General features: G+C 37.6%; 2 protein-coding genes across 2 annotated transcripts in view; both read right to left on the minus strand.

The window, feature by feature from the left end:
• Positions 1-4800, minus strand: part of LOC127423495 (argininosuccinate synthase-like) — a 48095-nt gene extending 43295 nt beyond the window's left edge. The window contains exons 1-2 of the mRNA XM_051667846.1: positions 4156-4800; positions 3427-3545 (exon numbers count right to left, since the gene is read on the minus strand). Of these exons, the coding sequence (XP_051523806.1) occupies positions 3427-3528 (102 nt within the window). The 5' untranslated portion in view covers positions 3529-3545; positions 4156-4800. The remainder of the gene's footprint in view (positions 1-3426; positions 3546-4155) is intronic.
• A 1308-nt stretch (positions 4801-6108) lies between these two features.
• surf4 (surfeit 4) lies at positions 6109-25122 on the minus strand. Its single transcript, XM_051668043.1, has 6 exons — positions 24953-25122; positions 11597-11783; positions 11215-11291; positions 11043-11086; positions 10777-10963; positions 6109-7295 (listed from the first exon to the last, which is right to left on the minus strand). Exons 1-6 carry the CDS (start codon positions 24998-25000, stop codon positions 7029-7031), a joined length of 810 nt encoding a protein of 269 aa, XP_051524003.1. The 5' UTR covers positions 25001-25122; the 3' UTR covers positions 6109-7028.
• Between the last annotated feature and the right edge of the window lie 899 nt (positions 25123-26021).

Here is a 26021-nt window from a genome sequence, read left to right on the forward strand (position 1 = left end):
ACCCCCATGCTTTACGGTTGGGATGGTGTTCTCCAGCTTGCAAGCCTCACCCTTTTTCCTCCAAACATAACAATGATCATTATGGCCAAACAGTTACATTATTGTTTCATCAGACCAGAGGACATTTCTCCAAAAAGTTAATTAAAAGTGAAACAATATGTCTGTAAACAATTGTTGGAAAAATGACTCGTGTCATGTACAAAGTAGATGTCCTAAACGACTTGCTAAAACTACAGTTTGCTAATATGAAATCTGTGGAGTGGTTAAAAAATGAGTTTTAATGACTTCAGCCTAAGTGTATGTAAACTTCTGACTTCAACTGTATCTATCTATCTATCTCTCTCTGTCTCTCTCTCTCACCATCTGTCTTTCTCTATCTGTCTTTCTGTGTACCTGTCTGTCTGTCTATCTATCTATCATCTGTTTCTGTCTACCTGCTTGTCTGTCTGTCTATCTCTCTATCTACTTGTCTGTCTGTCTACCCATCTGTCTCTGTCTACCTGTCTGTCTGTATGTGTCTCTCTCTCATCTACCCGTTTGTCTGTCTATCTATCTGTCTGTCTGTCTGCCTATCTATCTATATCTACCATCTGTCTGTCTGTCTGTCTACCATCTGTCTATCTACCCGTCTGTCGTCTGTCTCTGTCTACCTGTCTGTCTGTCTCTCTCTCATCTACCTGTCTGTCTCTCTATCTTTCCATTTGTCTGTCTGTCAATCTATCTGTCTGTCTGCCTATCTATCTATATCTACCCATCTGTCTGTCTGTCTGTGTCTATCTACCCATCTGTCTATATGTCTGTCTGTCTCTGTCTACCTGTCTGTCTATCTCTCTGTCGTCTGTCTACCTGTCTGTCTCTCTCATCTACCTGTCTGTCTCTCTATCTTTCCATTTGTCTGTCTCTCTATCTATCTATCTATATCTACCCATCTGTCTGTCTGTCTGTCTGTCTGTCTGTCTGTCTGTCTATCTACCCATCTGTCTAGCTACCTGTCTGTCTATCTATCTACTGCTCAAAAGTTTGCACACCCTTGGAGAATTGGTAATATATGTACCATTTTTAAAGAAAACATGAGTGAGCAGGCGAAACACATTTCTTTTATTTCTTATGGGATTCATATTCAACTGTAGGTTATAACAGAATGGCACAATCATAAAACAAAACATGGCAACAGAGAAAAAAATTAAATGACCCCTGTTCAAAAGTCTGCATACCCTTAGTTCTTAATACTGTGTATTGCCCCCTTTAGCATCAATGACAGCGTGCAGTCTTTTGTAATAGTTGTCTATGAGGCCCCAAATTCTTGCAGGTGGTATAGCTGCCCATTCGTCTTGGCAAAATGCCTCCAGGTCATGCAAAGTCTTTGGTCGTCTTGCATGAACCGCATGTTTGAGATCTCCCCAGAGTGGCTCGATGATATTAAGGTCAGGAGACTGTGATGGCCACTCCAGAACCTTCACCTTTTTCTGCTGTAACCACTGGAGGGTCAACTTGGCCTTGTGCTTAGGGTCATTGTCATGCTGGAAAGTCCAAGAGCGTCCCATGCGCAGCTTTTGTGCAGAAGAATGCAAATTGTCTGCCAGTATTTTCTGATAACATGCTGCATTCATCTTGCCATCAATTTTCACAAGATTCCCCTTGCCTTTAGAGCTCACACACTCCCCAAAACATCAGTGAGTCACCACCATGCTTCACAGTGGGGATGGTATTCTTTTCACTATAGGCCTTGTTGACCCCTCTCCAAACATAGCGCTTATGGTTGTGACCATAAAGCTCTATTTTGGTCTCGTCACTCCAAATTACAGTGTGCCAGAAGCTGTGAGGCGTGTCAAAGTGTTGTTGGGCATATTGTAACCGGGCTTTTTTGTGGCATTGGTGCAGTAAAGGCGTCTTTCTGGCAACTCGACCATGCAGCTCATTTTTATTCAAGTATCGTCGTATTGTGCTCCTTGAAACAAGCACACTGTCTTTTTCCAGAGCAGTCTGTATTTCTCCTGAGGTTACCTGTGGGTTTTTCTTTGTATCCTGAACAATTCTTCTGGCAGTTGTGGCTGAAATCTTTCTTGGTCTACCTGACCTTGGCTTGGTATCAAGAGATCCCTGAATTTTCCACTTCTTAATAAGTGATTGAACAGTACTGACTGGCATTTTCAAGGCTTTGGATATCTTTTTATATCCTTTTCCATCTTTATAAAGGTCCATTACCTTGTTACGCAGGTCTTTTGACAGTTCTTTTCTGCTCCACATGGCTCAGTATCTAGCCTGCTCAGTGCATCCACGTGAGAGCTAACAAACTCATTGACTATTTATACACAGACACTAATTGCAATTTAAAAAGCCGCAGGTGTGGGAAATTAACATTTAATTGCCATTTAAACCTGTGTGTGTCACCTTGTGTGTCTGTAACAAGGCCAAACATTCAAGGGTGTGTAAACTTTTGATCAGGGCCATTTGGGTGATTTCTGTTATCATTATGATTTAAAAAGGAGCCAAACTACTATGTGATAATAAATGGCTTCATATGATCAATATCCTTAAATAAAAGACAGTTTTTCTGCATGATCGGTCATATTTTCAAAATCAATGCCAAAATTTCACAATTTCTGCCAGGGTATGCAAACTTTTGAGCACAACTGTACCTACCTGTCTGTCTGTCTGTCTATCTCTCCATCTACCTGTCTATCTATCTATCTGTCTGTCTGTTTGTCTTATAGAAATAATTCTATGGCTCACAGTTGTATGCGCAAGATCCTGAATGTAGCCCCGTTAAAACACAAAGGCTCGTAATAAAAAACAAAAAGCATACAGCCGTCCAGAACTCAGTGACTCAGATTATTGAGGACAGATCTATTGTTCCTGACAGTCGATATATGAACACACTATTGTTGTTCTCAGCTTACGCTGTCGTTTCAGACTCCGTTCAGCAGTGTGAGGACAGACACAGATCAGACTATGAAAACGGACACGTTTGTGACGAAGCCCGCATGTTTTTCTCTTTAGAGCTTAATAAAATGCCACACGAGCAGACAGTGATTCATGACTGATTAGTGAAGTTAAGAAGAAAAACGCTTTGTAAGCAAGTCTTCACAAGCCCAAATGTGGCTCTGCCCAACACATCAATAAACTAACTTCAATGGCTAGTAATCAGCTTATTGATTTAATACGGCTATTTGATTTACAAATAATAATAATAATAATAATAATATAAATGCTTTCAGAGTAATTTTACATTCCATTATGCAAAACTTGGCAGACAGTTCACATATTATAATTTCAGGGTTTTTTTTTTAATCTGTTGCAATACTTATCTATGGATTCCTCCAGGAAATAATTTCAATTTCAAGTTAATTTATGCATATATGTTTATTGTGAAATCACTGGTACATGACTGTGTAAGAAAGGTGAACAGTGGAATCTGGTAATTACCAGGTAAGCAATGACATCATAACCCTCTTCCTTGAGCCACACGAGGATACAGGAAGTGTCCAGACCCCCACTGTACGCCAGGACCACTGTGCCCTTTGACATCTTTGACCTTCAGAGAACTTTCAGCAAAAACACACAGAAAACACGCAAAACAAATAATTTCATTAAAATGTCATAAAGTGGGTCCAAAATTCTGAGACCACTAGTGAAAGTTACTAGTGTAGTTATTTTGTTTACCAGTTTTCAAAATGACACTAGACTTAATGAATATTTCGATTAACTAAAAATCCACCTGTTGGGCTTCCTTAAACAGACAAGTCATGCAAGTTGATGCCAGTGCCATTAAATGATGAAATCTGTATTTTCACTATTTGAATCACAAAATATTAACTGAGGCTCATGATACTGAGATGGTCAAACACTTTGATGTTTAAAAGCATCAGTCTATAAATGATTGAGCCACTCACACCAACCAACAGCGTTTCATTCATTTTTACTGCTTTAAACACAGTGCAATTTTAAATTCTGTTAATAAAATATCACCGGTTAATTAATAGTTTTACTACACCTACAGAAATAATTATCAAATGAGCATTAACTGTAATATCAGTAAGATGTCATTTTAAATCAGTGTTCACATTATAAAAGTCTGTTTAGATGTCAATACAATTAAATCCAAAACCACATTAATATGCAAACAATGCAAAAGACATAAAAGCAAAAACTCACCTACAGTAAACGCGCCAGGAAATAAAAATGAACTGTAACAGATGCTCTCAGATTCAGTCTGTCTGCTTTTACTCGAGTGCTGTCTGATATCGCTTTCTGCACCGCCCCTCACAGACATATGAGCCAATCAGATGTCGCCCCGCTTCAGGGGCGTGTCAAGAACAGCCGCACTCAGCCAGTCATATCCCGCCCTTCATGTTTAAATTAACGAACAGCTGCTTTGTTAAAACCTGATGAGTTTACAAACTCTAGTGGGTGGGAAAAAATAAAAATAAAATCGAACTTTGATGTTCACATGACTTTTACAGTCGTTGGTAATAACTCGATAGACTTTAAAACATTAAATGCAAAAGTACGCGCTAATTGAACAAAGGGGCCTCAGTTTGTTCCTGGGAGGCAGCAGATGCCCTAACTCCGCCCCAAACCACATGGAGCCTGTAAGGTCGAGTACCCTGCAAGGAACAACCAAAGGCACCTTTCTACCATCGCGTAATGAATCATTTAGTCCGATTTGTGAACCGATTCATTAAAAAGAACCTACTCGCCTTAAAAAAATAAATAAAAAAAATAAAAAATGATTCGCTCATATCTAAACAATAGCCATTAAGAGTTTATTAAATATTTTAAATTAGAGCATATATATATATATATATATATATATATATATATATATATATATATATATATATTTTTTTTTTTTTTTTCCCTCATTATAGAAATGCCCACAAGCTTTCAATTACGTTTAAAATGTATTATTTCCAAGTCTTTTCCAGGCCTGGAAAATACAAAGATATTTCCAGATTTTATCACCTTGGGAACCCAAACACTGACAGAAAAGTACCAAAATGTACCGTGCATTATCATGTTAGTGGACATGAACAGTGTAAATAACATGGTACAAACATACATTAATTATTCAGTGCCATGTCAAATAAAAAGAACCACCATAATATTATCTGACACCTACCACGGTACCACCACAGAACTTTTTGTTAGGTCATCAAAACATATTATTTCTAAGTACACATAAAAATCAATTAGCTATCAGAACATCACTGAAATACATAAAGTGTCTGCAATCTTATATTTTATTTTGGTAAACTTTAAATAAGGTTCCACTTGTTAACATTAGTTAACGTGAACTAACAACGAACAATACTTTTATAGCATTTATTAATTTCAGTTAACGGTGCTGTAAGTGATATAGTCTGTTCTACTTCCACGAGACTGTGGCGCTGAATTAGCCACGCCCCCTCTTTCCAAATCCCCGCCCTCCAAAGATACCAAATGAGCTTTATTGAGAACGACATGAGCAGAAACGGTTGTTAAAAACAGCAGCAGCAAAATAGCGCCCTCTACTGACAACTGTTATGAACAACATGGCATAAAAATGGCATTAAGCCTCAATAATTCACTGCAACTACAATACTATTAGAACATGCAAAATGATTGACAGGTAGAAAGCGTCAGAGACCACAGACACATTTTTGTAGAGTCTAAAGGTGTCACAGAGACCGGTGAGAGATCTCAGGACTCTTATTTCAGTAATATCTCAGGGAGTAGGAACATTTTTAGCATACCATTCCATGAAAAAAAAAAATCAATGTTAATTGTAGACATTAATTATAACATCAAATGTTGTATTTGTTAACATTAGTTAATGCACTTTGAACTAACATGAACAATGAACAGTTTTATTTTTGTTAATGTTAGTTAATAAAGACACATTTTATATAATTTTATAAATGCTGTAAACAATGTATTGTTAATCGTTTGTTTATGATATCTAATGTTAATGAACGGAACCTTATTGTAAAGTGTTACCTTTATTTTTTCTTTGCTACATATCAGAGGCAACTTTAAAAGTTCAAAACAATTCGTAATCAATAAACTGAATAAAGTTATTAAAGGATTAATGAATCTTATTGGGATACAATGCTGCGACACAATTCGTTCACTTGTTTTGCTTTTTATTTCTCCGCCATGATCTGAAAACAAAATCAAAAATACAATATAAACTTCTGAAAAATCAATATATCGAGTTATTATTATTATTATTATTATTTTAGAATCAACAAAAAACACTGAGCAAGACAATAATTCAGGTTGAGGAATACAAAATCTTGTTCTATTCATAGTTCAAATCTATTCAAAATAATGGAATTTCATTCACATACGCTAAACGTCTCTGTTTACTGCCGTGACCCGAGACAAACGACTAACTTGAGTTAGAGCCCGAGACATGTACAGAACAAAGTCCGAATGAGGGTTCCGCTGCACAACTATTGTCTCGTGCATTAGGCTCTCCAAAACATCAACACCTGCTTTTCCGAAGAAAGCATCGCCAAATTGAACGACAAACGTCTGTGTACCCAAACGCAGGGTCCTGAAAGACGATGATGGTGATGATGAACAGGTCTTGGAGGAAGAACCACAGAAAACTCACTGAGCTTGATGTACCAAAGAGGAGGTGCCACAGTCCCTGACCGGCAAAAGAACTTCATTTTGGCGGCCAATCAATTGAACATGTTCGCATATTTACACATCTATATCTCTCCATAGCACTTTGACACAGAAACCCTGTTTTGATGCTCGTTCTGTGATGCCATAAAGAAAATTTATTATCTTGAACTCATGGACCGTTTATTACATTTTTGTTGTAATCTCCTGAACTGCTGCAACATAGGGATACATAAAAGGTAAATAAAACTCCAATATTTAACACTGCGCATAAAAAACACAGAGGAACAAACGTGAAGTGACGCAGAAGGACAGGGTAACTCTGGGGAGTGCTGCTGGGCTTTGAAAGCAAAATGTGAGTTCTTGTGTCCTGGGCAGTGATTTGAACGACAGTCGGGGTGGAAGTGGTCGTCTTACCACTCCTTCTTCTTCTCGTCCATAGACACGCCGCCCGGCCCGAGAGCGACCACGAGCAGTAAACCTCCGATGACCGATGTGGTCTGGAAGAAGTCGTACTTCAGGAAGTCGTGCATGGGTTTGTACGCAGGCACTGTCCAGAAGGCGTTGAAGTAAACGTTGATGGCGAGAAGCCACAGCACCAGCGTGAGCGCCGCCAGTTTGGTCTTGAAGCCGATGGCCACCAGGACGATGAGGGCCGTTCCTACCATGTTCTGAAGAATCTGGAGGAGAACGGAGAGAACACTGGTTGACAGACAGCAGGTTTTGGGTAAACAACTGGTTGAAATAACAGCTAAAACGATTTGTCAACCGGTAAACATTAAGGATTATTTGTTTTGACAATGTTTGTGCAAAATGCATGAGTGTTCAAAAGGAGAAGATGAAGAGCTTGTTTAAAATAAAGCTGCATCCTCTGCTGATTGTCCCGCCCGCTTAGTTACTGTTGCTAGTGCTGTCAAGCTCTCCTATTTGCAATTGTTTATACATTGTAGATTATCGTAAGAGTGCATATTTTGGTTCCTCTAACCGTTTGTGTAATTACCTGGAGCGCAGATATTTCAAAGTAATAGTCTACGCTGAATTTTGGGCTTGTTTATAGTTTAAATTCCCACGTTATGCACCACATCTTATTTTTTTCTAGTTTGAACTAGAATTGCAGTTGCATTATAAACTGCATCTGGGATTTTATTCATTTTGGATTCTTGCAGCCTCTACAGTGTGTCTGTTCCTGCACTCTAAAAATAGGTAGCTCAGTGGTAAAATACGCTGGCTATCACAACTGGAGTTGCGAGTTTGAATCCAGGGCGTGCTGAGTGACTCCAGCCAGGTCTCCTAAGCAACCAAATTGGCCCGGTTGCTAGGGAGGGTAGAGTCACGTGGGGTAACCTCCTCGTGGTCGCTATAATGTGGTTCTCGCTCTCGGTGGGGCGTGTGGCGAGTTGTGCGTGGATGCCGCGGTGGATGGCGTGAAGACTCCACACGCGCTACGTCTCCGCGGTAACGCACTCAACAAGTCACGTGATAAGATGCGCGGATTGACAGTCTCACACGCGGAGGCAACTGAGATTCATCCTCCGCCACCCGGATTGAGGCGAGTCACTACGCCACCATGAGGACTTAGAGCGCATTGGGAATTGGGCGTTCCAAATTGGGGAGAAAAGGGGAAGAAAAAAATCCCCCCCCCCCCCAAAAAAAACTACTTTAAGTTTTATTAATTTAATTTTGTTAAACAATAGAAAATTCAATTTGATGTAATTTAATTATGAAATTGAAATGCATAAATCTTAAAAATAGGCTAAAATATATTTTTGAGTGTCAGTAAGGTTTGGGTCAGTTTTTAAAATTAAAAAAAAAAAAAACACAAAAAAAAAAAAAAACGGCTTACCTTACTTGTTTCGCACAAGCGCTCTTACTCATAGAACACCCACGCATGGACGAGTTAGGGGCCATTCACACAGAACGTGTTTTTGCGTGCATCTGCTGTTTTTCCATTGTTTTCCTATGAAACCTCTTTGACCATTGCACCGTGTCTCGGTGTTTCTTCAGTGTCTTGCGCAGGACCGGCATATCTTATCAAGTCAAAAAAGAACGTCAAATTTCCGAAACGCTTGTTTGGACACCTGTGTTTGGTTTCATTTGTTGCGCTGCATCCAGCTTGTTTTAAGCACAGGTGTCACAAAGATTCAACATTAGTTCAGGCTGAAAGACGACTTCATGTGACTGTTACATTGTTTCAGATTATTCCAGATTGTTCTTCACTTAAAGTTTTGCTGCTTGATAAATGGTAAGCAAATGTTTTTTTCCCCTTTTCTGGTGTTATGAACGTTGCCTACTATACGTACATAAAACACAGCCTATTACAACAATAATTAATTGGAGGAAAAAAATCATAAAGAGAAAGGGCGATTTTTGGTTCGGGCTTAAAATCAGACGGTACCGTTCCGGTTGGGTAGACTTCGATCACATGTACTCAGGTACGGGTACGGGTTTTATTTTAAAGCCTGTGCAGTCTACAGTAAGGAAAGTCTAAGAAACTCTTTTATCGATTTTAAAAACTATCAACTAATTATTCAGTTATCAGCCTTTGCCACCAGCTTTGTTCTTGATATTGGCAAAATCCAATTAAATAATTATATGTAGTCACCAAAATGATCTTCAGTATGCCATGGAAGGAAACCTCCAAAACATGAAATTGGGTAAAGCAATGCCTGATGGAGAGGTTTTGAATGAAAGCTAAAAAAATAAATTAAAAAAAGTCCATATTTTTTTGTTTGAAAACAAAATGATGAGCAGATAAAATTGTATTTATTTTATATTTCTTTGTTTTTGATCAATTTGTTTAATTGCAATGCACAAATAAAAAAAAATTAAAAAAAAAAACTAATTTTTAGTCATTTTAGTTATATTTAGTAACTTTTGTATCAGGTTTATCATAATTTGCTGCAAATTTCTTCATTTGGGCTGTTATTTGCACTTTATTGCTTGCTGGTCTACTTTTGTGTTATTATTGATTTTAGATTGATCAAATGATTGGTCACCTGACTGTATCTGTCAAAGTAGGCAGTCAATAAAACTATGCCGCAGCAACTCTGAACAAGAATAAGTCAGACTGTCTCTCTTTTCTGAATATCTCTGCATACCATTTTATGTCTGTGTGTCAAAAAAAAAAAAGTGTACATATATATATATATCCCTTTTTATTGTTCACACACAAAAAAATGGAGCCAAAAATTTTATTTTTTTCTTATTTGACATTATATCTCTCTAGGGGTAAATAAGGAAAACTGCTTTTGTTCCCAACAATGTCAACTGTATCCGAGAAAATTTTTGTGTTGATAAGACAAAGCGATCAAAAGTAATAACATTACAAAATTAATTTATAATAGTGTCCAAAAGCCTCTCCAAACAAATAAAACATAATAATTGTACATAAGAACTAATTACACATTCAAACACAACAATGACTAAAGGTTTGCATAGCATGCAGACATGATTTTAGTAATGAGATTTCACAGAATGAGTTTCATTCTGTGTCATTTGAGTCATCATTGAGTCTGTGTCATGTATTTGGCGCCATCTCCTGGTGGTCATATGTAACATTGTGCTTCATGTGGATTATCTAATGATCTGTACATCTGATTATCTTGTGTGTGGACTCGTTTGAAAGATAATCACGTACTCTAAGTAATGCTATGTGATATTTTATATTCAGTTTATTTTTTGTGAAGTTATAATTGAAAATGCGGCATATAAGCTACACCAACATAATTGTCAAAGACATATATTTAGCTATTACTCACTATATTTTTGTCTGTGAGTAAAACAAATAGGCTGGTTGTATTCTACTCTTCGAGAGCTTTCCAACAACGTATGACACATGGCTATTTGATCAGTTTGATGTTTTTATTGATTGCAATAATATGTGCAGCGCAAATGTTTTTAAACATTTCCAAAAAGGAGCACTTCTGATTTGTCTGCAGATTTCAAAGCACTTGTTCAGTTTTGGTCATAATGTCTACATGCATTGGAAAGTAGAGCTTCTAAGCTTTCAAACAGTACTTATTCGTGTTAGTCAAGACTGTAGCTATTAATATTTTGACGCTATTTCTTTCGTGGGCCCGCCGGCGAATGTGTGTACCACTTTATGTCTCAGTGTGTAAAAAACAGTGTGCTATAATACACAGAAGACAGTGATGAACTTACAGAGAAGAAGCTGGAATCGAAGTGTAGCAGCGTCATGAACATCAACACCAGCAGAACTCGACCGCCAAGCTGCATGTACTGTTTAGGAGAACTCTCGCCCACAGATGGCACGCCCGCAAACATGCTCTTCCCCTCAGAGCGCGACTCCGCCAACAGCAACAACAACCCTCCACCAAGAGCCATATTTCTACGAGGACAAAAGAAAACAGTCATTATGACAGCTCTAGAACATCCTCAATTACACAGACTGATCCAACAGAACTCACCTCATGAGGAATTTAAGATCCCAGAGAATACTGTAGGCAATAGTCTGAAAAGATAAAGACAAATGAACACATACTGCACGTTTCAACCAAATGTTCATATTTCCAAATATGAAACTACAGACTGTAATAATGTTATTGCATGTAAAAGCATGCTGTCTAGTTTTTTACTCACCTGTAGTGCAATTATGCCAAATAATCCAAAGCAAGCATACTGCACAAAATTTCTACTGAGAACAAGGACACATCCACCTGCGTGTGAAAACATAAAACATTCATCGCATTAATGAGTCAGAAGATCTACACGCTTAAAACTGGCAGGGAATTTACTGACAGCTATAAAAATACAGTGTATATCTACAATAAGAGTCATTTATAGAGATGTGGAATGAACATAATTCAGTTCTGAATACTGAATTATCACCACAGAAAAACATCCTGGCCACATTAACACTGCAGCTACATTTGTTGTCACTCCTCTTATGTGCATTTAACCTCACTCTCCTTAAACATTCAGGTAGCAACAACAAAATGTTCATGACAAAAATCTGTCTCACCGATCTGTCCTATAAGATTGAGCAGCACGAAGCATGTGGCGAGGAAATATCCGCAGCTCCATGTGGCCTCGATGTAATCTCGCTGCTCGTTCCACTGAAACCACATGCGTATGCCGTCCTCCAGAAACGTGCTGATCAGACACAAACGTGCCAGGTGAGGCAGATAATGCTTCGTTACCCGCAAGAACTACGAGAAAGAGAGGGAAATACAACGTTAAGATAATCTGATAATCGTACACTGTAAACACTAATGTTGTTATTAAAGTCGTCTTAAACATTACTTGATACTTCACGTTTTTGGTTCATAATTCTGTTCCTTAAACGTATTTTTCTTACAAAGAAAAACAAAGAATGCAGGGTTCCCACTCTTTTCAAAGCACAATTTTCCAGGAGATTTTATGTGCCCAACGGGTGTAATATTTAAGCAAAAACACACGAGAGGTCATGATGCATGTTGTGGTTATTGAATGGTTATTTTTTCTGAATTCATTACACACATTCATTTTAAAGCGTGCAGCACATGCAGATTATATATTTAATTAAACCGCAGCCTTTTGCAGTTTAACCGTTGACGTTGTTTCGCAATGCGCAGTTGCCGGCAAAGACAAAATGATACAAATGTGTGTATTTGACACCTTTCACGAGTCCCGATCGTTACCATGTTTTTGTACATGCAACAAAACCCATGTTAGACACTAGTGATGTCACGGTATCAAAATATCAGTAGTCGGTATCGATACAGGTGAAATTTCACAGTTCTCGATACCAATTTCAGTACCACAGCATAAATCTGCTAATATGACCTTGTGCTATTGAACACCCCCGTTTAGCCTTTTTAAAGTTACATTTCAATGTAAATAATAAATTAAAAGTAATTCATGTTTCCTTCAAGTGTTTCTCAATCAAGTGTTTTTAAGTAGCACCCTACTGAAATCTGCTTTATTCTTTACCAAATCATGTTTTCTTTTTGTTATTATTATTATTTTCCAGAACATGTTTTAGTTTAATTTAATTTCATCATAAAAATGGTGTCTAATCAATTAATTCATAAAACTTTTAACAAGTGACGATAGAACTTTTCAACATGTCACTGCATTTTGTTTTTTCCAAACTTTTATTCAACAGCTGTCTTGCTTGTTATATTTTGATTATTATTATTATTATTATTATTATCATCAAGGCTCCAGAAAAAAAAAATTACTTATAAGCCATTGGCTACTAAACTGAAACGTTAAGGAGCCAAATGGCTGTTTTTAGTCGCCAAACCACAAAATTGCTCGATTTAGATTGCTGTTCAGAAACAAGATAAAAGAGGGGTCTGAGTATCTTAGCGAGTAAATACGCTGATTATCACACCTGGAGTCATGAGTTCGAATCCAGGGCGTGCTGAGTGACTCCAGCCAGGTCTCCTAAGCAACCAATTTTGTCCTAGGTTGCTAGGGAGGGTAGAGTCACATGGGGTAACCTCCTCATGGTCGCTATAATGTGGTTCTCGCTCTCTGTGGGGCGTGTGGTGAGTTGTGAACACACTAGCTGTGTCTCGTTTGGAAGGCTGCATGCTAGGTAGGATGCGTCCTTTGAAGGCTGCAGTATACCAAGTGTCCTCCTTTAAACAAATCTCGTTTAAAGAGACGGCCTTCATAGGACAAACGGAAACAGAACGTAACATGGTTGCTATGACAGCACGCCACTCTTTAACAAGCGCGAGCACTTCGAGTGAGACGGTAACAAAGTCCCTTTAGAAGGGAATGTATGATGTAAATTTTAGGAGAGTTATAATGATGTAGAGAGAAAAGAAAATAGATTTTACAGGTGTATTTTTAGTCTAATACTTTATTTTAATTATATATTAATATAATAATACATATTATATACTCTGCACCCATCTACTGAGGTACTTCAATTTGGGAATTAACATTACTTGCGTATGAACATCATATTTACGGGCAAATTAGCGTAATTATTTTTTTTTAGACATTTCCTTTGAAGCAAAGAATTGTGGGTTGGGAGTGCCCACGAAGGATACACCTCATGCATCCTCCGAACTCCCGAGAAAGAAGGTCGCATTCAAAGGCTGCATTTGGAGTGTCATACTCGCTTTTATGAAACGAGACAGCCTCGATGACGTATACTGCCGACAAATGCGACCTCCGGAGGGCGCAGCCTCCAAACGAGACACAGCCACTGACGGCTGATTCGCTGAGAAAGTGAATCTGATTCAAACTGCTAACCTGAGCTCCTGAGTTCAAACTCTCAGTTCTTTTCGGTGATTCATGAAAAGGACCCAGTTCAAAGAGTCATTTGTTCACGACTCTCTCGCGCTGGGTTTGTTGTTGCGTGCGGTGCAGCGAGCTCGTCAGAAACAGAACGGGTGAAAAGCATCGCGAGACACACTGATGGTGCGCGCTCTAAAGATGTATTCAATAACTCACAAGATCATACATGACGAAACCGCATATGAACGCATACAACCCGACTGTCGCCAATGGCGACTAGATTTTAAATTATAGTCGCAATAAATTATTTTTGGTCGCATTTGCGACCATTTTTGTCGCAGTCTGGAGCCCTGATTATTATTATTATTATCACTACAGTGAATATTACATTTAACTATACAGTTGTAATATATGTCACAATTCCTTCAATTTCAGGGCTCTAGCTTATATTTTGAAACGTGCTTTTATTATGACGTGTATTTTTTGCATGAATCTTCACTTTCCGGATAAACAGTTTGCGACACAGAGATTTTTAAATCTCATCTGTTTACACTGACCTTTGTGTCTGACAAATGAAATGTCAGACACAGTTTTGGAGTTTTTGTATTTTGTGTTTTAGATTTTTGGTGTTTGTTTAAGTGGTAATTTTGAAATGTTATGTTTTAAATTTTATTACTGTGAAGCAGTTTGGTCAACTCTGTTGTTTTATGCGATATAAATAAGGCTGAGATTAGATTAAAGCGCAAAAGCTGTGATTTAATTATATAAATGTATAGTTTACATGTGCTGCGTGCTTCACAGTAGATTAGTGCTCTGCTCTGTCATCTCATACAACATGTCGTGAATGATTCTCAATATGTATGAGCAGTCAGATTTATACATTCAAAGTACGCATCTCTTCCACACCAAGATTGCAGCCTTTAGCAGTTTAATAAATCACACTAGGACATGTCATGATTTTAATTTGATTTCTTGTCCATTTCAGTGTAAAAGGAGTAACAGAGCACACGCTCACAATGAGCATTTTAAAGCAGTCATGTGTCAGTCATACTGCACACTGGTACCGGATTGAGTCGGCACTCGGTACTACTGGTACTGCAGAAACACTGGTACTTTTACATCCGTTTTATTTTAGTATTGACTTGGTACCAAAGTACCAGTACTTTTGACAACACTATTAGCCACACAGTCAAACAGTTTTATTATAATTATTTTCCAGGAAATGTAGGTGTTATTAGGAGGTTACCCTATGTGACTCTACCCACCCTAGCAACCGGGTCAATTTGGTTGCACGCCCTGGATTCGAACTCGTGACTCCAGGGGTGATAGTGTGCTTGAATTATTTAAATAGGTTTCCTTGGTCAAAGGGAACTTATGGACTCATTTAAATAGTTGTTATTAAGAATTCATAGATGTTTTAGCTCTTTTGTAGTATTATTTATCTTGTTTTGTTGCAAATAGCTGTTTCGTGTCCCCTTTGGTCAAGTTGTACCCTGCTGACTACATTTTACATTTTTATGCATTTAGCAGACGCTTTTCTCCAAAGTGACTTATAGTGTACTTATTATAGGGACAATCCCACTGGAGCAACCCGGAGTTAAGTGTCTTGCTCAAGGACACAATGGTGGTGGCTGTGGGGATCGAACCAGCAACCTTCTGCTTACCAGTTCTGTGCTTTAGCCCACTACGCCACCACCACCATTTCTTTGGAGAATAAAGTTTATTTCATGACTGACCTAGAATCAGATATGATTCATTTGAGCTGTGCTATTATTTAATCTAAAATTGAATAATTAACAACAGTAGAAACAACAATATTTAAATGGAAAATCCGAGTTAAGTCTACTAGTATCTAGTTAACTTAAACTAAATAGTTTAGTTCATTCTATATGAACACTAGAGGTCGACCGATATATCGGTTTTGCCTATTAATCGGCACCAATAACAGATTTCTGGAACTATCGGTTTTCGGCAAAAATCCACACAATAGATTTTCTTAATGAAATTGAAGACTCAATTAATGATAATCAGTTCTGGGAAAAATGGAACAGTCTGAATAAACAACACAGCCAGGACATAGCCATACAAAACAGAGAATTAAGGAAAGGCTATTATAAAAACTTAATTCTCCAGAAAATCTCACACCTGACCAGAAAAACATGCAAAATAGTCAATTGAAGAATCAATTGGAATCTACAATAAAAAATAAGCAAAACTCAGATTAGCAGAGAAGAACTGACAGATGCACTTAAGAAACTGAAACCCAGAAAGGCATGTGGTTAAGACAACATTAGAACAGAAATGCTGAAGCACAGCCCTGCAGTAATGCAGGAGCCCTTGTTAAAACTGTTCAATCTGGTTCTGCAAACTGGCTACTTTCCTGATACCTGGAGTATGGGCTTAATACACCCATTATATAAGAGTGGAGACAACTTCGCCCCCAATAACTACCGAGGCATTTGTGTGAGCAGTAATCTGGGGAAGACTTTCTGTTGTATCCTGAACGCCCGGATACAGGCCTTCCTTATCAAGCACAATGTCTTGAGTAAGAGTCAGACTGGATTCCTACCAAACCACCGCACCATCGACCACATTCACACGCTATACACGATAGTCAACCAGCACATTCATCAAAAAAGCAAAGGCAAAATTTATGCATGTTTTGTTGATTTAAAAAGCATTTGATTCCATTTAGCATGATGGTCTATATTATAAAATTCTACAATCCGGCACTGGGGGAAAAATGTACGACACTATCAGATCTATGTATTCGGACAACAGGTGCAGAGTTAAAATTGTCAATAAAAGAACAGAATACTTCACTCAAGGGCGTGGAGTGAGACAGGACTGCAGTTTGAGTCCAACTCTGTTCAATGCCTATTAAACCAAATCATAAAAGAAAGCAAAAATTCATATTTGGACCATTGGGAAAATGAAAGTAAAAACCAAAGTAAACTGGAATGTTATCGGACCCTAAACAGAACGTATAATCTAGCAGAATATCTCCACACTGTAAGAGATCCAAAACAGAGATGGATCCTCACCAAATACAGACTCAGTGATCACAGTCTGGCCATTGAAAAAGGCAGACACAGACAAACATGAATGAGTCTGTGCTCACTGTGACAGAGACACACTTTCTCCTTCACTGTGAGGAATTTACAGAGGTGAGAAGGAAATACTTTGACAAACTCTCAAACCTCACGCCACAGTTTTCCAGTTCAGCAGAAACAGATCAAATGCAGGTGTTACTGGGGGAGGACAATCATGCTAATATTCGGCTTGCAAGCCTCACCCTTTTTTCTCCAAACATAACGATGGTCATTATGGCCAAACAGTTACATTTTTGTTTCATCTGACCATTAAGATCTTTGTACTCGTGTGCACTTGCAAACTGTAGTCTGGCTTTTTTATGGTGGTTTTTGGAGCAGTGGCTTCTTCCTTGCTGCGCAGCCTTTCAGGTTATGTCGATCTATGACTCGTTTTGCTGTGGATATAGATACTCGTCTACCTGTTTCCTCCAGCATCTTCACAAGGTCCTTTGCTGTTGTTCTGGGATTGATTTGCACAGATGAACGTTGTACCTTCACTCATTTGAATATTGCTCCCAAGGATGAACCAGACTAGTGGAGGTCCACAATTTTTTTTCTGAGCTCTTGGCTGATTTCTTCTGATTTTCCCATGATGTCAAGCAAAGAGGCACTGAGTTTGAAGGTAGGCCTTAAAATACATCCACAGGAACAACTTCAATGGACTCCAACTAGCCTATCAGAAGCTAATTGCTAATTGTCTATAGGCTTGAAATTTTCTGGAATTTTCCAAGCTGCTTAAAGGCACAGTTAACTTAGTGAATGTAAACTTCTGACCTATTAGAATTGTGATATAGTCAATTAAAAGTGAAACAATCTGTCTGTAAACAATTGTTGGAAAAATTACTCATGTCATGCACAAAGTAGATGTCCTAAACGACTTGCCAAAACTATAGTTTGCTAATATTAAATCTGTGGAGTGGTTAAAACATTAGTCTTAATGACTTCAACCTAAGTGTATATAAACTTCTGACTTCAACTGTAGTTACCTTCAATAGTTAAGTTCATTCTATATGATCACCAAGTTAAGTGAACTTAATTACACAAGTTTTGGAGACACCATTACTCATTTCAATTGAGTAAATTCAACTTATTAGGGTTTTTAGTGTACTAACAATGCAAACATTGAAATACAGCCTCCAAAAATTGGGATAAAATATTATTTTACACCTTTTTCTGGAAGATTTAATCATCTTTGGGAGCATGACATTTAAAAAATGGTATTTATCATTGATGTCAAGCAGTGTGACATACGATCATTACAACTTTTTTAAACAACATCTGTCTAAAGGATACACGCAGTTTTTATGAGCTCATATTAATTGAGAAACCACATAAAATTAGTTTTTTTTCTCCCAATTTGGAATGCCCAATTCCCAATGCACTCTAAGTCCTCGTGGTCGTAGAGTGATTCGCCTCAGTCCGGGTGGCGGAGGACGAATCCCAGTTGCCTCCGCGTCTGAGATCGTCAACCCGCGCATCTTATCACATGGCTTGTTGAACGCGTTGCCACGGAGACATAGCGCGTGTGGAGGCTTCACGCCATCCACCGCAGCAACCACGCACCCCACCGAGAATTAACCACATTATAGCGATCACGAGGAGGTTATCCCATGTGACTCTGCCCTCCCTAGCAACCGGGCCAATTTGGTTGCTTAGGAGACCTGGCTGGAGTCACTCAGCACACCCTGGGATTCGAACTAGCGAACTCCAGGGGTGGTAGCCAGCGTCTTTAGCACTGAGCTACCCAGGCCCATATTTGTACTTTTAAAAATTTGTGTCACCACAGGACTATTGAACTGCTTAAAAAGGTTATTTTAAAAATGCTTAAATGAATGGCGACGAATTACAGCACTGTTTTCCCTCGTACATTCATAAATATGTACCTAAAATCATAATGTTGGAAAAAAGGTTGATGGACATGTTATTTGTCAACTACGCAAACATGATAAAAGTCAAACATCAGCCAAAATGAGAAGCTTAAACACTTACGGAGAAAATATATTAAATATATGCTCTTTAAATGATCAAAAAGTCATGCATCAATTTAACTGAATTAATGCCTTTAATGTTCTTTTATTTTTCAATATCCCTGAAACAAATTGCACATTAAATTAATATTTACTTTAATGAACACAGTTTTGTTGAAAATCACTCGATTACTAAAACAGTGCTCTGAAAACTACAGGAACTAAAACAAATCTTGTGGTTTCTGACATCTCACATAAATCTTATCAACATCTGAGGTGGACTGGAACATTAATCTTGTTGTGAAACCCTCAAGCGGTGTGTGTTTTCTGTTCAGATTATTGTGAGGGTCTCTAAACTCCTCTAGAGCTCATGTTAAAAGTCACACAAGTGAGACAAAAATAGCACGACATATAAAACCTTCCAAACAGTCCACATCAGCACTTGCCAGAACCCAACAGCCAATCAGAGATCAGACACATAAGTGCCATTCCTGACAGCCAATCAGAGCTTGTTTTACAGTAATGACCCCATGAGACCAGAGTTAATGTAAAGACATCAATAATCAACAGGTTTTCACAGAGTATGGATTGTAAAGGCCTGCTGCATGCATTTACTTCCCTTTAAAAATAAGATATATCTAAACTGATGCTAAATGCCGATATACTAGTCTTTCATAAGTCTAAACTGACTCACTTTGTATTTTTTCCTCCATCAAAATATCACAGTTTAACACTGTCAACAGCAGCACTCTTAAAGTGAGTATAACACTGAACAAAACGAAAGATGTAGGCCAACAAATTTACATTAACTGTTGTGTGTTAACAACACAAATTCTCAAGAACCAAATAAAAACAAACAATTGAAGGGACTACACAAACTTATTTAGGGCTGGGAAAAATACGAATTTAAAATTAATCTTCATTTGAACGATCACAATGTCAAATTTGTAAATACTAAGATCGATCTTTTATTTTTACTTTAAAAGTTTACTTTAGTTTTGGTTTTGTTGGCTATTGCTAAATATATTGCAACTGAACCGTATAGTTTGGGATCTGTTGTTAACGTTTAAAATGTGCGTAATATATTAAAAATGTACCAAGTTAAAAGGTTCCCTGTTGTGGTGATGTGGGCATGGCCGAGCGATGTCTGTGGAGAGCGAGAACGGTAAGGATTGACACCTGTGGGAAATCACCTCTAACAGCTGTTTTGTGTTGCGGTGAGAGCTGGAGGGGGATAAAAGGGCAGTCCAAACCGCCGGAGGGGAGAGAGAGAGAGACGCACACAGCAGTCTTGTGTCTGTTGCTGAAAAGCATACAGTGTGTATTAGACTGAAAAGTGTGCAAAATAAAAAGCTTACGTGGATTGTTTACCCAGCTCCAGCTAAGTAGCAAGAGATTTATCACACCTGTATTTACAGCATAAACAGAGAATTTCTTGCATATGCGAGCAAAATGGACATTATAACTGAAATTAGGCCTGTTGTGATTATTTGTAGTGGTCGATGCCGATATCCAGAGAGCAGGGTGGCCAACAGGCCGATACAATGCCGATATCTCACACAATTTAATATAGTAAATAACAAACATAAAATTGCTAAAAAATGAATAAACTCTTTAGCACTATATTTACTCAATTTCACGCTAAACTTTAACTTTGCAAAAAAGAATCTAAAAAAATATATTGTATTTTAAATGGTAGATACATTCAGTCATCAAATTGTAGTAATTTATTTGCACATTAAGAAATTGTTAATATATTAGGAAGGAAATACCAGTACACACAGTAGTCCAGCAACCATATATGGCATGTCCACGTTAGCAATCGCATTTACTCAAACCAATTGCACATACAGTGCATATTGAATAAGACATTTAGTTATAGCACACGTGAAACACTTTTACCTTGAAGTTGCACTCATGCGCTCGTGCGGATCCAGCACGAGCCTCAATCTCCTGATAGTTTTAACGGCCTAGATTGCCTGCTTGGATTGTCACGGACTGACCATCATGATTTGTGTATCAGGGGAACTTTTGATCCTGATCCTTAAGTTTTTATTCTGGCTGATGGAATATGCGCTTCAGAGGAAGATATTAGATGAGCGCTCGACAGGAAAACGCTGTTTAAACGAGATATTTGCATTTTTGCAGACAGTATATAATAGAAGTTTTATTGATATTTGCCTTTTATCATTAGAAAAGTGACAGGGAATTGTTGAGGAGAGACTGATAGAATACATGTTTTAGAGGTAAATAAATGAGAGCACAGGATGCTGAAGATCTGCTCAAGTTTTGTGAGGTTGGTTTATTACATCTGTTTAAATGAGATATGCGCATATTTGCAGACGGTATATGATATTAGTTTTATTGATATTTACCTTTTTATCATTAGACAAGACAGTTAAATGTTACAGGGAACTGTTGAGGAGAGACTGTTAGAATACATGCTTTAGTAAATGAGAGCTCCACAGGACACTGGATCTGCTCAAGTTTTGTGAGGTTGGTTTATTACATCTGTTTAAATGAGATACGCACATATTTGCAGACGGTATATGATATTAGTTTTATTGATATTTACCTTTTTATCATTAGACAAGACAGTTAAATGTTACAGGGAACTGTTGAGGAGAGAGAGGGAGAATGAAACAGACGAGTACTTTAACATTATGAGCTCAAACGAGTCTGCCGCGACTCTGTATGCGGACCGTTTAAATGACACTGTGTTGCACACCGGTCTATTATTGAAGTAACACGATGGCGCGTAACAACAAAACAAATTGTGACTGGTCGTTTACATCTTAGTCACTTCACATGCAAGCAGGCGATTCTCAGCACCCTCAAGAAACAAATCTAATATTCCGAATTCTGGCCGATTTATCGGCCCCGGCGATATATTGGTCGACCACTAATTATTTGATTTAAACACAATAATTTGAGATTAGTGATGCACCAATGTGAAAATTTTTGGCTGATACCAATTTAATAATAAATAAACATAGGCTGACAGTGATAACGATATTTTGCCACTTACCTTATTTTGTCATCAGATCAATGACAAAAATATACAAAGAGATAATTTTTTTTACTGTTCTAACAATAAATAATTCCCATTGAACATTGGATCTGTTGAACACATGACAGGCCAAAATTTAAAAGTGAGCCACAATGAAAGACAAATAGAAAATAAAAATAAAAATAACCGATCACTGATATGAAAAAAAGGTTATTTTGTACTTTTTTGCAGTTCAAAACAACTGAACTCACATTTTACATGTTTGTACTGAATATGATAGAACATTACAAATTCATACTATGTATATGTTGGGCAATTCCACGGAAAATGTCAACATCATTACGGAAAAATCAAAACCCCATTTAAATGGATAACACCATTCAGACCGCTAGAGGGCGCCACTTGCTCACACAGTGCTGACTGAAGAAACGCAGCATTTTAAGGTTTAGTAATAGCGCAAGGCCATCTTGCGATTACAATCTTAATTCAATCAATCATGCAGCATTAATGGATATCATACCGATGTCTCAGAAGTCAAAGTCTGCAGTTTCAAAGTGTTTCAGATGTTTTCCATCAATCATGTAGCCTATAAGTAAGTGCCGTTTTCACAACTGTCACGTCCGTTTATGGCAGTTTTTCCACATTAACGTGAGAACAAGAAAGAATAAAAATTAAATATTACATGTTCTGAGGAGTGCCAGCCCTTCTACATATTGTAGCTATTATTATTTCAAAATTGTGCATTTTAATTCAGAGTTCTTACAATTAATTATAAATCAACCACCAGTTTTTCATATTGGCATTTTCATGCTTATTAACAATGTTTTTAATTTGGCCTATACTTGTCCGATAAATATCAGCAGCCGATACATCAGTGCACTAATATTTGAGATAACTCAAATACACACAGAATCTCAAAAGTCTTCGTTCATGCAAAATAACATATTACAAATGTAATGTTTACCGTTTTACATTTTTAGTTGAATCAGTAATTCACCGTTTATCCGCCTAAAGCAGTATGCTGCAGATTTATTGCATAATAACATTATTTAACTATTACAAAGAGTGTAAACAATTCAACTACTGATCAATCCGAATGGTAGTACAGAAAGAAAAGAATCTATGATTGAATCTATTCTTCATTCACTGCTCAAAGTAATCTGAGCTCCTGCGATTCACAACACTTTTCCACATTTAGACTCCAGATTTGCAAGATATATTCGGAGACAAAACATCATCTGGTCATATTCACACACATCTGACATACAAGATCACATGTAAACCTGTGCATAAACACTTTATTAGTCACACAATGACACTGATCTATTGATCTGTAGCAAATGAAAGATAATGATAATGAATACTTTATGCAGCATTTAAAAAATGTCATGTTTGAGGTCGTTTACACTGTAAAACTAAAGCCTCTTAAATGCTGGCAAAACCCCCTGAGATTATTGAGCAATCACATGCAACAATTTCTCATTTGTTTTAGTGCAACACTTCGATTACAGACCCAGCTAAAGGAAGTTTAGTAAATAATAAATAAAAGGCTGCTTTTATACATGATATCTTTGGTCAGATGTGACTTGCATCTAATGATGTTTAAGAGATTTGCTAAACGAATTAATAGTTTGGGGTGAATAACTTTAATCAAACTGCTCAGTCTCTTGAGTATATTTTATAACGCTACCATACTTTGTCTTTCCGCAGCTTTTTTATCCTTTACATATTTCCACACTTATGTAAAGATTTTACAGTATAAGTATTTTTTTCATTGAGGGTTGGCAAATGTATGACATATCTGTGTTTTAATTAACCTGAATAATATATCAGAAGAATCAGAATGAGCTTTATTGCCAAGTATGCTCACACATACAAGGAATTTGTCTTGGTGACAGAAGCTTCCAGTGCACAACAATACAAAAACAGCAACAAGACTTTTAAAAAATAATTAAAATGGAATAAAAAATAGATAAACATTGAAAAGAAAAAAGTATATAGAATAGACAAATATATATATATATATATATATATATATATATATATATATATATATATATATATATATATATACACACACACACACACACACACACACATATATATATACATTTGGCTGATTGAAAAAATTGTTTGGCTGTTTTCTGGCTCATGACTGGGGATTCTATCACAGTTGTGGTCCAATTACGGCTGAGTTTTGGCTTCTTTCTGGGGTGGATACGGCCTGCATTCTGAAAGTGGCTTTTGGGCAATTTTAGACTGTAATTTCATGCGGTATGTGGGCCAAACTCACAGCCAGATTCAGGCCAAAATTATTTTGCCATCTGGGCTGGTTAACCAAGTTTGTATCAACTTTATTTCGTATGGTCTCGCACAATGTTGTTCGCAAAAACTCGTACAACTTCATCACGTGCAAATTCCCGGATGTCTAATGCAGAAGCACAAGCTCCACACACGAGGTATTAATATTATGCCCTAACCCAAACCCCTTATCTAAAATTAACCAATCAGTAGAGTGTGTAAACATGATAGGAAGCTGTTGTGTGTGACAGAAGCAAGTAATTGTCACTATTAGATGGAAACGATGTCCAGCGACGTCATTGGCTGTAGTGAAAGTCGTAGGGATTCAAACGAGTGCAGTTGCACCATACAAACTAGCCACATTTAGAAAAGTCGTACGAATCCTGACGATTTCGCCATTAGATTGTGTTGGAGCTTGCATTAAATGTTTACTGTACATGGCAATTATTTGCATTTCCTATCCTTTTTTTATTTATTTTTTTATTATTTTTATTTTATTTTTTTACCGTTTTAACCTAATTAAGCCACCAAAATATATCCTGTTTATCAACATACATTTCATATCAACCATAAACAATAAAAACACCCAATAAAATCCTAATAAACAACCAAAATCTGATCATACTGCCATATGTTATCAATCCACTAATGCACATAAACACAGACTAACCCTAAAGGATCATATACTTCTCATGAACACATTTGATCAGATGTTTTGATTGCAGTGCATGCATTAATTTTCCGCTATTTCTGCATGTTTATTGACGCACCTGATCCGTCATGTCCTCCGCCGCGCTCATCAGATCCTCCTGCCCCATCACTCACTGATATGAATATTACTGATGTGCAAATAAAACTATAAACACACGTGTGTCTTACTGCTGCTGCTGCTTTCTGTCTAGGCCTCCGCCGTCCCACAATACAGCGCGCAGATAGGAATGCCCGTCCTTCCGCGCGCTCCCGCTCCTCGTGCCACGTATATTTACCGCGCGCGCGCGCACGGCAGCTATGTGTGCACGCGCATGCATATTTACATGGTTTATTCTTCCAATATTATTTGAATCTCATTCATAAGAGTTTTAAAGAAAGGAATCATCAGAAACGGTCTTTTTAGCTGTTAGATGAACTGAAGGACAACTGAGAGTACATAATCTTGTCATAATCTGCATGATTACAGTGATCACAGCATTTTTTGTTGAACTTCAGAAAGATATAAGAGGTCTGACATCTTCAAAGTCCAGCAAAAATACTGGATGAGAGGCGTAAACGAAATCGAAATTAGAGCGTTTACAGACAAAAACGTATTAGTGTGGACGCGGCGTCACTACAATTCATGAAGAATATTCTTAAAGGAATATTCCGGGTTCAGTACAAGTTAAGCTCAATCAACATCATCTGTGGCATAATATTGATTACCACAAAAATGTATTTTGGCTCTTCCTTCCTTTTCTTTAACCCTTCAGTGCAGTTGGCAATCAAGTATCACTGTAGCACTTAGCGGGTCAAATTGACCCGGTTTGTTAAAGTGCAATTCAGCTGTCACAGTTTGCACACTTCCCCCCAAACAACTGTTTTATCATCAATAACCAACCTTTCACTAATTTTCAAATGTAAAATGTACACATTTTATAGAGTAAATGCTCTATATTTGCATTAGAATATGTTTACGTACAGTATGTATTTATGTATGTGCAGGAGCATAGATTCCAGGGGCGAGGTAACCCCCTTATTTAAACCATGATCAATGGAAACATGCAAATGCATGTTCACGCTGCAACCCCTCAAATGTTCAAGCCAAATATACACCCTTGTGTATATGTGTAGGTCAAGTTTTGATTG

The sequence above is a fragment of the Myxocyprinus asiaticus genome, chromosome 3 (assembly GCF_019703515.2).
Source record: "Myxocyprinus asiaticus isolate MX2 ecotype Aquarium Trade chromosome 3, UBuf_Myxa_2, whole genome shotgun sequence".
Taxonomy (NCBI): Eukaryota; Metazoa; Chordata; class Actinopteri; order Cypriniformes; family Catostomidae; genus Myxocyprinus; species Myxocyprinus asiaticus.